A 12,383-nucleotide genomic window follows, 5' to 3' on the forward strand; every position below is an offset into this window, starting at 1 on the left:
AAAAGAAATTTCCTATATCAAAGTGGTTGTCCTCACACATAACGGGCCATTCCCAACAGACCTCCAGATAAGCGGAAGCAAATCAAAACATCAAAGAATGGTATTTCTCACATACAAGAAGCTCTGCTGGCCTGTCACACATGTGAATTAGCCTGCTGCTGGGACATTCATTCATACTTAACACCTCAGAGCACTAGATTGTCCTTGCAATGACATGCTACTTCTTACCCTGAATTAAGCCATGAACTGTCACCACATGTGCTGAAATGTGTGGCATGGGGTTCAGCCACTTCCTGCCTCAGCATGTCTGTCACAGGCAGTTGCCTGTCGATGGCCTGTCAGTCTTGCTACTGGGCCAAGCACTTACCGTGACAATAGTATAATGATTTGGGAAGGTTTTCGTTGGATAGACAGCTCTCATGTATTTTGAATGAATTCCACATGTTTCTGCAACAAAGCACAGTGAGAAATTATGTTGATTGTTTTTCCATAAGTTTTCTTTATAAATAAAAACTTAAACCTAAAAATTTTCCAGAGAAATTAAATACTAACTAAAGAGTGGAATAAGGATGGAAAGAGGTTGAAATTCTGATGCCCACAATTCCTCCATCTGAAAGTATGTCAGTTTTGAGTAGAGAAGTGAGCCAAATCAAGGGTCTAAATTTTTCTGTAAAGGCCAGGTAACAAATATGTTAGGCTTTGTAAATCCAAATGGTCTCTGTTATAACAGCTCGACTCATCTATCATCTATTGAGGTCCCAAAGCATCCATAGACACTATGTGTACAAATGAGAATGGCTGTCCTCCAATAAAAGTTTTATTTATTGATGTTGAAATTTCAATTTCACATAATTTGTACATCACAAAATATTCTCTTCTTTTTTTCCCCAACCATTTAAGAATGTAAACAATTCTTAGATTTAGTAGGCCACTCATACACAAAGTAGGCCACATTTTGTCCCTGGGCCACAGCTTGCTGACCTTTAAGCTAAGCATACCCTAAATTATAGACTACCACCACCTTTGTTTTTGCTGCTCCTCTCTTTCTGACCCAGGTCTGGTCATTATGGTGATGAGAAGTTCTATATCACATTTGAATCCCAGCTAAGAGTTCTCATATGATAGTATCCAAAAGAAAAAAAGTCAACACAACCATCTAGGTAACTGAAAAGGAATTTGACTTGAATGAGAGCATAAGCCCATCTCACGTATTAACATTTACAAAATGAGCTAAGTTTACTACTTAGTATTTTCAGTAAAGTTTCCATCTGTGGCAATATTCTCATGTGGTACTGACAAACCTAAGTGTGAGGCCTGTCTGGTACTTATATTCCTAAGTATAATTAAAAATTAACATAACTTTTTATTTTTTTAGTCAATACTACCAATAAATATATCTCATCCTTAATCAGAGAAAGTTACATTTATTATTATTAAGAAGTCATATGATAAGAAAACAAAGTGAGACAAACTTTACTTATACAATGAAAGAATTTAAGTAAGGGGAAAAAACAAAAAATAAACAGAAATATAAAGTCAGCTTGGTTTCTTTTCTTTTGTTTCTTTTTTGTTTTTTTTCTCTTTTTCGCCTTTTTCCAGTACAACTTGTTTTTGGCCACTCTGCACTGAGCAAAATGACTAGAAGGAAAAACCACAAAAGAAAGAATCAGAAACAGTACTCGATCCCACAGAGTTACAGAAATTGGATTACAATTCAATGTCAGAAAGACAATTCAGAAGCAAAAATTATAAAGCTACTGGTGGCTCTAGAAAAAAGCATAAAGGATTCAAAGACTTTATGACTGCATAATTTAGATCTAATCAGGCAGAAATTAAAAATCAAATAAATGAGATGCAATCCAAACTGGAGGTCCTAAGGGAGAGGGTTAACGAGGTAAAAGAACGAGTGAGCACCATAGAAGACAAGTGGATGGCAAGGAAGGAAACTGATGAAAAAGGAGAAAAACAATTAAAAGATCATGAGGATAAGTTAAGGGAAATAAATGTCAGCCTCAGAAAGAAAAATCTACTTTAATTGGGGTTCCTGAGGGACCCGAAAGGGACAGAGGACCAGGAACTGTATTTGAACAAATGACAGCTGAGAACTTCCCTAACTTGGGAAGGGAAACAGGCATTCAGATCCAGGAGATAGAAAGATCCCCCCCGAAAATAAAAAAAAAGTTCACCCCCCAACATTTAATAGTGAAACTTGCAAATTCCAAAGATAAAGAGAAGATCCTTAAAGCAGCAAGAGACAAGAGATCCCTAACCCTTATGGGGAGAAGTATTCTATTAACAGCAGACCTCTCCACAGAGACCTGGCAGGCCAGAAAGGGCTGGCAGGATATATTCAGGGTCCTAAATGAGAAGAACATGCAGCCAAGAATACTTTACCCAGCAAGGGTCTCCTTCAGAAAACAAGGAGAGATAAAGAGCTTCCAAGATTGGCAGAAACTGATAGAATATATGACCACCAAACCAGCTCTGCAAGAAATATTGAAGGGGACTCTGTAAAAGAAAGAGCAAGTCCAAGGCAATAATCCACAAAAACAGGGACTGAAGAGTTATCAGGATGGCACTAAATTCATATCTTTCAATAGTAACTCTGAATGTGAATGGGTTTAATGATCCCATCAAAAGGCCCAGGGTTTCAGACTGGATAAAAAAACAAGCCCATCTATTTACTGTCTAAAAGAGACTCATTTTAGACCTAAGGACACCAACAGCCTGAAAATAAAAGGTTGGAGAACCATTTACCATTCAAATGTTCCTCAAAAGAAAGCAGGGGTAGCCATCTCATATCAGATAAAGTTTATCCCAAAGACTGTAGTAAGAGATGAAGAGGGACATGATATCATACTTAAAGGATCTATCCAACAAGAGGACCTAACAATCATGAATATTTATGCTCCGATTGAGGGAGCTGCCAAGTATATCAATCAATTAATGACCAAAGTTAAGACATACTTAGATGATAATACACTTATACTTGGAGACTTGAACATGGCACTTTCTACAACTGACAGATCTTCTAAGCACAACATCTCAAAAGACAAGAGCTTTAAAAGATACATTGGACCAGATAGATTTCACAGATATTTACAGAACTTTACATCCAAACGCAACTGAATACACTTTCTTCTCAAGTGCACATCGAACTTTCTCCAAAATAGACCACATACTGGGTAATAAATCAGGTCTTAACCAATACCGAAAGACTGGGATCGTCCCCTGCAGGTTTTCAGACCATAATGCTTTGAAATTAAAACCAAATCACAAGAAGAAGTTTGGAAGGATTTCAAACACGTGAAGGTTAAGGACCATCCTGCTAAAAGATGAAAGGGTCAACCAGGAAATTAGAGAAGAATTAAAAATATTCATGGAAACTAATGAGAATGAAGATACAACTGTTCAAAATCTTTGGGATACAGCAAAAGCAGTCCTGAGGGGGAAATACATCACAATACAGCATCCATCCAAAAACTGGAAAGAACTCAAATACTAATCGTGTACCTAAAGCTAATCGTGTACCTAAAGGAGCTGGAGAAAAAAACAGCAAATAGATCCTACACCCAGTAGAAGAGGAGAGTTAATAAAGATTCGAACAGAACTCAATGAAATAGAGACCAGAAGAACTGTAGAACAGATCAACAAAACCAGGAATTGGTTCTTTGAAAGAATTAATAAGATAGATAAACCATTAGCCAGCCTTATTAAAAAGAAGAGAAAAGACTCAAATTAATAAAATCATGAATGAGAAAGAAGAGATCACTACCAACACCAAGGAAATACAAACGATTTTAAAAACATTATGAGCAGCTATACGCCAATAAATTAGGCAATCTAGAAGAAATGGACGCATTCCTGGAAAGCCACAAACACCAAAACTGGAACTGGAAGAAATAGGAAACCTGAACAGGCCAATAACCAGGGAGGAAATTGAAGCAGCCATCAAAAACCTCCCAAGACACAAAACTCCAGGGCCAGATGGCTTTCCTGGGGAATTCTATCAAACGTTTAAAGAAGAAACCATACCTATTCTACTAAAGCTGTTCAGAAAGATAGTAAGAGATGGAAGTACTTACAAACTCATGGAAGTGGATGGAATACTTCCAAACTCATTCTATGAGGCCAGCATCACCTTAATTGCAAAACCAGACCAAGACCCCACCAGAAAGGAGAATTATAGACCAATATCCCTGATGAACATGGATGCAAAAATTCTCAACAAGATACTAGCCAATAGGATACAACAATACATTAAGAAGATTATTTACCATGACCAAGTAGGATTTATCCCCGCGATGCAAGGCTGGTTCAATGCTCATAAAACAACCCATGTGATTGATCATATCAGCAAGAGAAAAACAAGACCCATATGATCCTCTCAATAGATGCAGAGAAAACATTTGACAAAATACAGCATCCATTCCTGATCAAAACTCTTCAGAGTGTAGGGATAGAGGGAACATTCCTCAACATCTTAAAAGCCATCTACGAAAAGCCCACAGCAAATATCATTCTCAATGGGGAAGCACTGGGAGCCTTTCCCCTAAGATCAGGAACAAGACAGGGATGTCCACTCTCACCACTGCAATTCAACATACTACTGGAAGTCCTAGCCTCAGCAATCAGACAACAAAAAGACATTAAAAGCATTCAAATTGGCAAAGAAGGGATCCCTGGGTGGCGCAGTGGTTTAGCGCCTGCCTTTGGCCCAGGGTGCGACCCTGGAGACCCGGGATCGAATCCCACGTCGGGCTCCCAGTGCATGGAGTCTGCTTCTCCCTCTGCCTATGTCTCTGCCTCTCTCTCTCTCTCTCTCTCTCTCTCTCTCTGACTACCATAAATAAATAAAAATTTTTAAAAATTTTTTAAAAAACAAATTGGCAAAGAAGAAGTCAAACTCTCCCTCCCTCTTCATCGATGACATGATTCTCTACATAGAAAACCCAAAAGCCTCCACCTCAAGATTGCTAGAACTCATACAGCAATTTGGCAGCGTTACAGGATACAAAATCAATGCCCAGAAATCAGTGGTATTTCTATACACTAACAATGAGGCTGAAGAAAGAGAAATCAAGGAGTCAGTCCCATTTATAATTGCACCCAAAATCATAAGATACCTAGGAATAAACCTAACCAAAGAGGTAAAGGATCTATACCCTCAAAACTATAGAACACTTCTGAAAGAAATTGAGGAAGACACAAAGAGATGGAAAAATATTCCATGCTCATGGATTGGCAGAATTAATATTGTGAAAATGTCAATGTTACCCAGGGCAATTTACATGTTTAATGCAATCCCTATCAAAATACCATGGACTTTCTTCAGAGAGTTAGAACAAATTATTTTAAGATTTGTGTGGAGTCAGAAAAGACCCCGAATAGCCAGGGGAATTTTAAAAAAGAAAACCATATCTGGGGGCATCACAATGCCAGATTTTAGGTTGCTCTACAAAGCTGTGGTCATCAAGACAGTGTGGTACTGGCACAAAAACAGACACATAGATCAATGGAACAGAATAGAGAATCCAGAAGTTGTCCTCAACTCTATGGTCAACTAATGTTTGACAAATGAGGAAAGACTATCCCCTGGAAAAAAGACAGTCTCTTCAATAAATGGTGCTAGGAAATTTGGAATCCACATGCAGAAGAATGAAACTAGACCATTCTCTTACACCATACACAAAGATAAACTCAAAATGGATGAAAGATCTAAATGTGAGACAAGATTCCATCAAAATCCTATAGAACACAGGCAACACCCTTTTTGAACTTGACCACAATAACTTCTAGCAAGATACATCCATGAAGGCAAGAGAAACAAAAGTAAAAATAAATTGTTGGTACTTCATCAAGATCAGAAGCTTTTGCACAGCCAATGAAAGAGTCAACAAAACTAAGAAAACCTACAAAATTGGAGAAGATATTTGCAATGATTTATCAGATAAAGGGCTAGTTTCCAAGATCTATAAAGAACTTATTAAATTCAACAGCAAAGAAACAAACAATCCAATCATGAAATTGGCAAAAGACATGAACAGAAATCTCACAGAAGAAGACATACACATGACCAACAAGCACATGAGAATATGCTCCACATCCCTGGCCATGAGGGAAATACAAATCAAAATCACAATGTGATACCACCTCACACGTGTGAGAATGGGGAAAATTAACAAGGCAGGAAACCACAATTGTTGGAGAGGATGTGGAGAAAGGGGAACCCTCTTGCAGTGTTGGTGGGAATGTGAACTGGTGAAGCCACTCTGGAAAACTGTGTGGAGGTTCCTCAAAGAGTTCCAAAAAGACCTGCAATTGAACTGCTGGGGATTTACCCCAAAGATACAGATGCAGTGAAATGCCGGGACACCTGCACCCTGATGTTTCTAGCAGCAATGTCCACAATAGCCAAACAGTGGCAGGAGCCTCGGTGTCCATTGATAGACGAATGGATAAAGAAGATTTGGTATATGTATACAATGGAATATTACTCAGCCATTAGAAATGACAAATACCCACCTTTTGCTTCAGCGTGGATGGAACTGGAGGGTATTATGCTGAGTGAAATAAGTCAGTCAGAGAAGGACAAACATTATGTGCTCTCATTCATTTGGGGAATATAAAAAATAGTGAAAGGGAATAAAGGGGAAAGGAGAAAAATATGAGTGGGAAATATCAGAGAAGGAGACAGAACATGAGAGACACCTTTTTCTGGGAAACGAACAAGGGGTGGTAGAAAGGGAGGAGGGCGGGGAGTGGGGGTGAATGGGTGACAGGCACTGAGGGGGGCACTTGGTGGGATGAGCACTGGGTGTTATTCTGTATGTTTGCAAATTGAACACCAATAAAAAATAAATTTATTATAAAAAAATGAAAAGGCAGCCTACAGAATGGGACAAAAATATAGAAGGGAAGGGAGAAGAAATGGGTAGGAAATATCAGAAAGGGAGACAGAACATAAAGACTCCTAACTCTGGGAAATAACTAGGGGGGGTGGAAGGGGAGGTAGGCGGAGGGTGGGGGTGACTGGGTGATGGGCACTGAGGTGGGCACTTGACAGGCTGAGCACTGGTTGTTATTCTATATGTTGTCAAATTGAACACCAATAAAAAATAAATTTAAATAAAAAAAATAAGATGAATGGATAAAGAATATGTGGTTTATGTATGCAGTGGAATATTACTCAGCCATTAGAAACAAAAAATACCCACCATTTGTTTCAACGTGGATGGAACTGGAGGGTATTATGCTGAGTCAAGTAAGTCAGTAGGAGGAGGACAAACATTATATGATCTCCTTCATTTGGGTAATATAAAAAATAGTGAAAGGGATTATAGGGTAAAGGAGAGAAAATAAGTGGGAAAAATCAGAGAGGGTGACAATACATGAAAGACTCCTAACTCTGGGAACCGAACAAGGTGTAGTGGAAAGGGGGATGGGGTGACTGGGTGACGGGCACTGAAGGAGGCACTTGACGGGATGAGTCCTGGGTGTTATACTATATGTTGGCAAATTGAACTCCAATAAAATATATATATATATACTTGTTAAAAAAAATAATTCTTTTAAAAGAAGGAACTCCTACAAAATGCAACCATATGGATGAACCTTGAGGATATTAAATAAAATAATCCTGTCACAGAAAGACAAATACTACACAATTTCACTTATTTTTTTTATTTTTTTAAATTTATTTATGATAGTCACAGAGAGAGAGAGAGAGAGAGAGGCAGAGACACAAGCAGAGGGAGAAGCAGGCTCCATGTACCGGGAGCCCGACGTGGGATTCGATCCCGGGGTCTCCAGGATTGTGCCCTGGGCCAAAGGCAGGCGCCAAACCGCTGCGCCACCCAGGGATCCCCACAATTACACTTATATGAGACATCTAAGAGATTCAAACTGATCAGAGCAAAGAATACAATGGTGGTTGCGAGGTTCTGTAGGGAGAATATAGTGGAGATCTGCTCATCCATGGGTATAAAATTTAATTTACATGAAATGAATAAATTCTAGAGACCTGCTGTCCAGTATTGGGCCTGGAGATAATGATATTGCATTATATACTTAAAAGTCTATTAAGTGTTTATGTTTCATGTAAAGTGTTTTTACCACAATAAAATTAAGAAGAAGGAGGAGGCAGACAGCAAATGGCATCCGCTGTGGAGAATCTAAGAGTTCTATTGTTCATTAATGCAAACCTTGCTAAGTCTAATCTTTAAAAGTCTGCAAATGTTGCCTGCCAGATATACCTGTTACTACTAGTCTTACTTTACCCTCAGTTTCCCACCCAACTTTCCAGGTAACATGACTTGTAGTTCAAGCCAAATCACTTCTTTCTTACCTGACAGATTCCTGTTCTTGGGCCTGAGCCCTTTTTTTCTGCTTCCACCCACACTCAGATAAGACAAAAACCTAACTTGCTCAGTTTTTAGGTTGAGTTGAGTCTGAGTCCTTTTAACCATCAGAGATATGACTCATAGTACTGCGGTATTAGTTCTTTCTCAGTTTCTGTGACCACTATCAGTTACCCAACCAAGGTAGCTTGATGGGATAAAGGAACAGGGGGCTCTAGTCTTCCCTAAAGTAAGTAATGCCTGTGGTCACATACCTCACCTCAAGCCTACTCTTCCCAGGAGGTCCTAATCCTAAGTCTTGTCACATCTACTCTTAATCAGACCTCCTGAAAACAAACAGCCCATTTTGCTTTGTAGACATAATTAGTGATGTCTACACATTAAAGGATCAAAGTAGGGCAGCCCCAGTGGTGCAGCAGTTTAGTGCCGCCTGCAGCCTAGGGCATGATCCTGGAGACCCGGGATCAAGTCCCATGTCAGGCTTCCTGCATGGAGCCTGTTTTTCCCTCTGTCTGTGTGTCTGCCCCCTCCCCTGAATAAATAAATAAATCTTAAAAAAAATAAAATAAAGGATCAAAGTATTGTCTGTGTAACTTTAAAAATACACATTAAACCTTAGAAAGGGAAAACTCTCAATGTCCCAATATTTCGCTGGTGTCATTTCCAACTCTGGGTGGGATGAGCAAATCAAATAATTCCACTTCAAGTGGGGTTCAGTTCAGCCTGGCTAGCTAAATTCCCTTTCAGATACAGAACTTGATACCCAGATTACCAAAGAAAATGCAGATAAGGAAATAGAAATTGGCCAAAGTAACTCAGTGCTTCAATGACATGTCCTGAATTTGGAATCAATTCTGTCAGAACCCCAAACTCTCACTGTTTTTGCAAAGGATCTGCCACAGAGAGTGAGAGAAAAAGGAGATATCACTGGACACACATTAATAAAATACAGTATAAATGGCACCTTGTGTTAGAGGGGGACACAGTCCATCTTTCTATAGTCATTGGATTTTAGAGCTGGAATAAACAGTAGAAATCATTAGAGCTAATCCTCTCATTTTACAAATGAGGAAATTAAGACCCAGACAAGGGAAATGAGTTACTTAGGCTCAAACAGGTATTTTTTTAGCAATTTAGAAAAAAAATAAAAAGCACACCAGTAAAACCGTAATCAAATCTGAGAAGTCAAGAGGGCCAGGCAGAAGGGGAAAAAAGAAAGCATTGTAGGGCAGTAAAGAATATAGACCCTGGAGCCAATCCTCTGGTTCTTTTTTTTTTTTTTTTAATTGATTTCTACCTCTGAGGATTCATTTTTTTTTATTTTTATTTATTTATGATAGTCACACACAGAGAGAGAGAAAGGCAGAGACACAGGCAGGGGGAGAAACAGGCTCCATGCACTGGGAGCCCGACGTGGGATTCGATCCCGGGTCCCCAGGATCGCGCCCTGGGCCAAAGGCAGGCGCCAAACCGCTGCGCCACCCAGGGATCCCCAACCCTCTGGTTCTAACTATGCTCTGATACATCTTGGCTCTACGTCCTTAGGTATTTAATTGCTTTTTAAAATAACTTTATAAAAGTGTATGAAGGCCAAGTGTCCTAAATAGAAGTGTAACATCCTGATAAACATGATAATAAAATCAATAATTATAATAATAGCTTAAAATCATTCAGTGTGTATTACATTTATGTTCTCATAATATTCCTATCAGATAGGAAGGGACTATTTTACAACTGAAGAAAATGGGCAACAGTAGGTGAGGTCGGCTTGCCCAAGGTCTCCAGCTAATAAGCAGTGGAGACAGGTTCCATGCAGTTTAATTGCAAAACCAGACATAGATACCAGATGGACTTTTTGCAGTCTGTTTTGCCACTCAGTCTCCTTCAGGAATCCTGTCCTTGCTGGTACATTCTTTTTGCTACAACCCAGAATTCAAGTCTGACAAACACCACTTTCAAGACAGTGTATGTGAGCAGATTTCCACAGGATGGAAATAATATTTAAATACAAAACAAATCACAATAAACAATCAAAAATATGAACCCTGCTACCAAAAAAGTATGGAAATAGGTATCACAATTGGTAAAATCCTCAGGATTTTTGGAGGACCTGGGAGAGGGCAAACTACTAATATGGAAGGTCAGGAAGAAAGATACCCATCTACGGATTGGCTAAATAGGTGTCCTTAATCTTTGTGTGCCTGTGGTTGTGGAAGACTTACTCAGTTTATTAATATTAGGTATGAGGGCATCCCATGTCTGCAAATATTCAGCTCTAAATCCATCCATGGAGAACAAAATAACTGGTGGCAGTTCAAATCTGAAAATGGAAAACAAAATATTAGTCTGTTATTTTGATTGTCAAAACAATAAAGATACACTCCTCTACTAGTTACAATTCCCTAAATCAGAAAATGCTTAGAAAGTACAGCAAGAAAACAATCCTGGAAACCACATCAAAAGATGTGCATCAAAGGGTGAATGTCCATGAAAAGATGAATGGATAAAGAAAATGTGGTTTATGTATACAATGGAATATTACTCAGCCATTAGAAATGACAAATACCCACCATTTGTTTCGACGTGGATGGAGCTGGAGGGTATTATGCTGAGTGAAATAAGTCAATCAGAGAAAGACAAACATTATATGGTCTCATTCATTAGGGGAATATAAAAAATAGTGAAAGGGAATAAAGGTGAAAGGAGGAAAAATGAGTGGGAAATATCAGATAGGGAGACAGAACATGAGAGACTCCTAATTCTGGGAAGTGAACAAGGGGTAGTGGAAAGGGAGGTGGGCGGGGGTTGGGGGTGACTGGGTGACAGGCACTGAAGGGGGCACTTGGTGGGATGAGCACTGGGTGTCATGCTTTATGTTGGCAAATTGAACTCCAATAAAAAAATGAAAGTAAGAAAAAAATATATATATATATAAAGTGGAGAGAATTCCACCCTGCTTCTCAGCTATTTGTTAATGGAGGATTAAAACTCCCTGTTTTCTCACCCTTCTGGACACTCAGACTGCTGGGCTGTGCCACACTCTTCTTTCACCCATGGTGTTTCTCCTGAAAAACAAGATTATAATCCTTAGACAATTGCACCACAGAAAAGAAATATGTTCAATGAACATGATCTTTCCAAACTACTTTGTTCATATTTTTCCAATGATTAAATTCTTCCAGAACATATTAAGAGCAATATATTCATTCCCAGCCCACATATGGATTATGTAATTACCTGGGAGTATATACCTTTATCTAGCTTATTCCTTACTGTTCATTTTATAACATAGTAACAGTAGCAGTTAATTGGTAGAAAAGTAATAGCAACATCACTGATTCTTGTCTAACAGCAAAGAAATTGTCACATAGAAATGCAAATCCTTTCTGTTCCACCAGTAGTTACAATATTTATGATTCATTCCAACATTCTTTCAGTTGTATACATAGTCTCTTTCACTCTCTTTGAGTCCGCTGGACATTCCAGGTGGTTATCTCAGGAATGACCTAATTACTCTTTCATATGTTCATGTTACATTTATATGAGAGTCATATTTTTGTGTTTTTGAAAATTATATTTTGCCAAGAGGAGAGTTGGAACCAGGAGTTGAATAATCTAGACTGGCCAGGCGTTGATAATTGTTGAAGATAGGTGCTGGACATATAGGGAAATCATCATACAATTCTCTCCTTTATGTATGTTAAATTTTTAAAATGTAAAAGTGACTATCTGGTTTCTTGTACAGAAAGTATTCAAATGTTGGGAATCCCTGGGTGGTTCAGTGGTTTAGCGCCTGCCTTTGGCCCAGGGTGTGATCCTGGAGACCCCGGATTGAGTCCCACATCAGGCTCCCTGCATGGACCCTGCTTCTCCCTCTGCCTGTGTCTCTGCCTCTGTGTGTGTGTGTGTGTGTCTCTCTCATGAATAAATAAATAAAAGCTTTAAAAAAATTATTCACATACCTTCAAACTACTATCTGAAGTTTTAATTTTGGCAAAAAATCATGTAACATCTTTAAACAAA

General features: G+C 38.8%; 1 protein-coding gene across 12 annotated transcripts in view; it reads right to left on the reverse strand.

Annotated features, from left to right (window-relative positions):
* Window positions 1-12,383, reverse strand: part of ENPP3 (ectonucleotide pyrophosphatase/phosphodiesterase 3) — a 97,532-nt gene that overhangs the window by 53,087 nt on the left and 32,062 nt on the right. For all 12 annotated transcript variants that reach the window (XM_049092490.1, XM_049092491.1, XM_025418053.3 and 9 more), the window contains 3 exons: window positions 11,365-11,425; window positions 10,583-10,680; window positions 368-447 (listed from right to left, as the gene is read on the reverse strand). In XM_049092490.1, the coding sequence (XP_048948447.1) occupies window positions 368-447; window positions 10,583-10,680; window positions 11,365-11,425 (239 nt within the window). The remainder of the gene's footprint in view (window positions 1-367; window positions 448-10,582; window positions 10,681-11,364; window positions 11,426-12,383) is intronic.

This window comes from Canis lupus, chromosome 12, assembly GCF_003254725.2.
Source record: "Canis lupus dingo isolate Sandy chromosome 12, ASM325472v2, whole genome shotgun sequence".
Classification (NCBI taxonomy): Eukaryota; Metazoa; Chordata; class Mammalia; order Carnivora; family Canidae; genus Canis; species Canis lupus.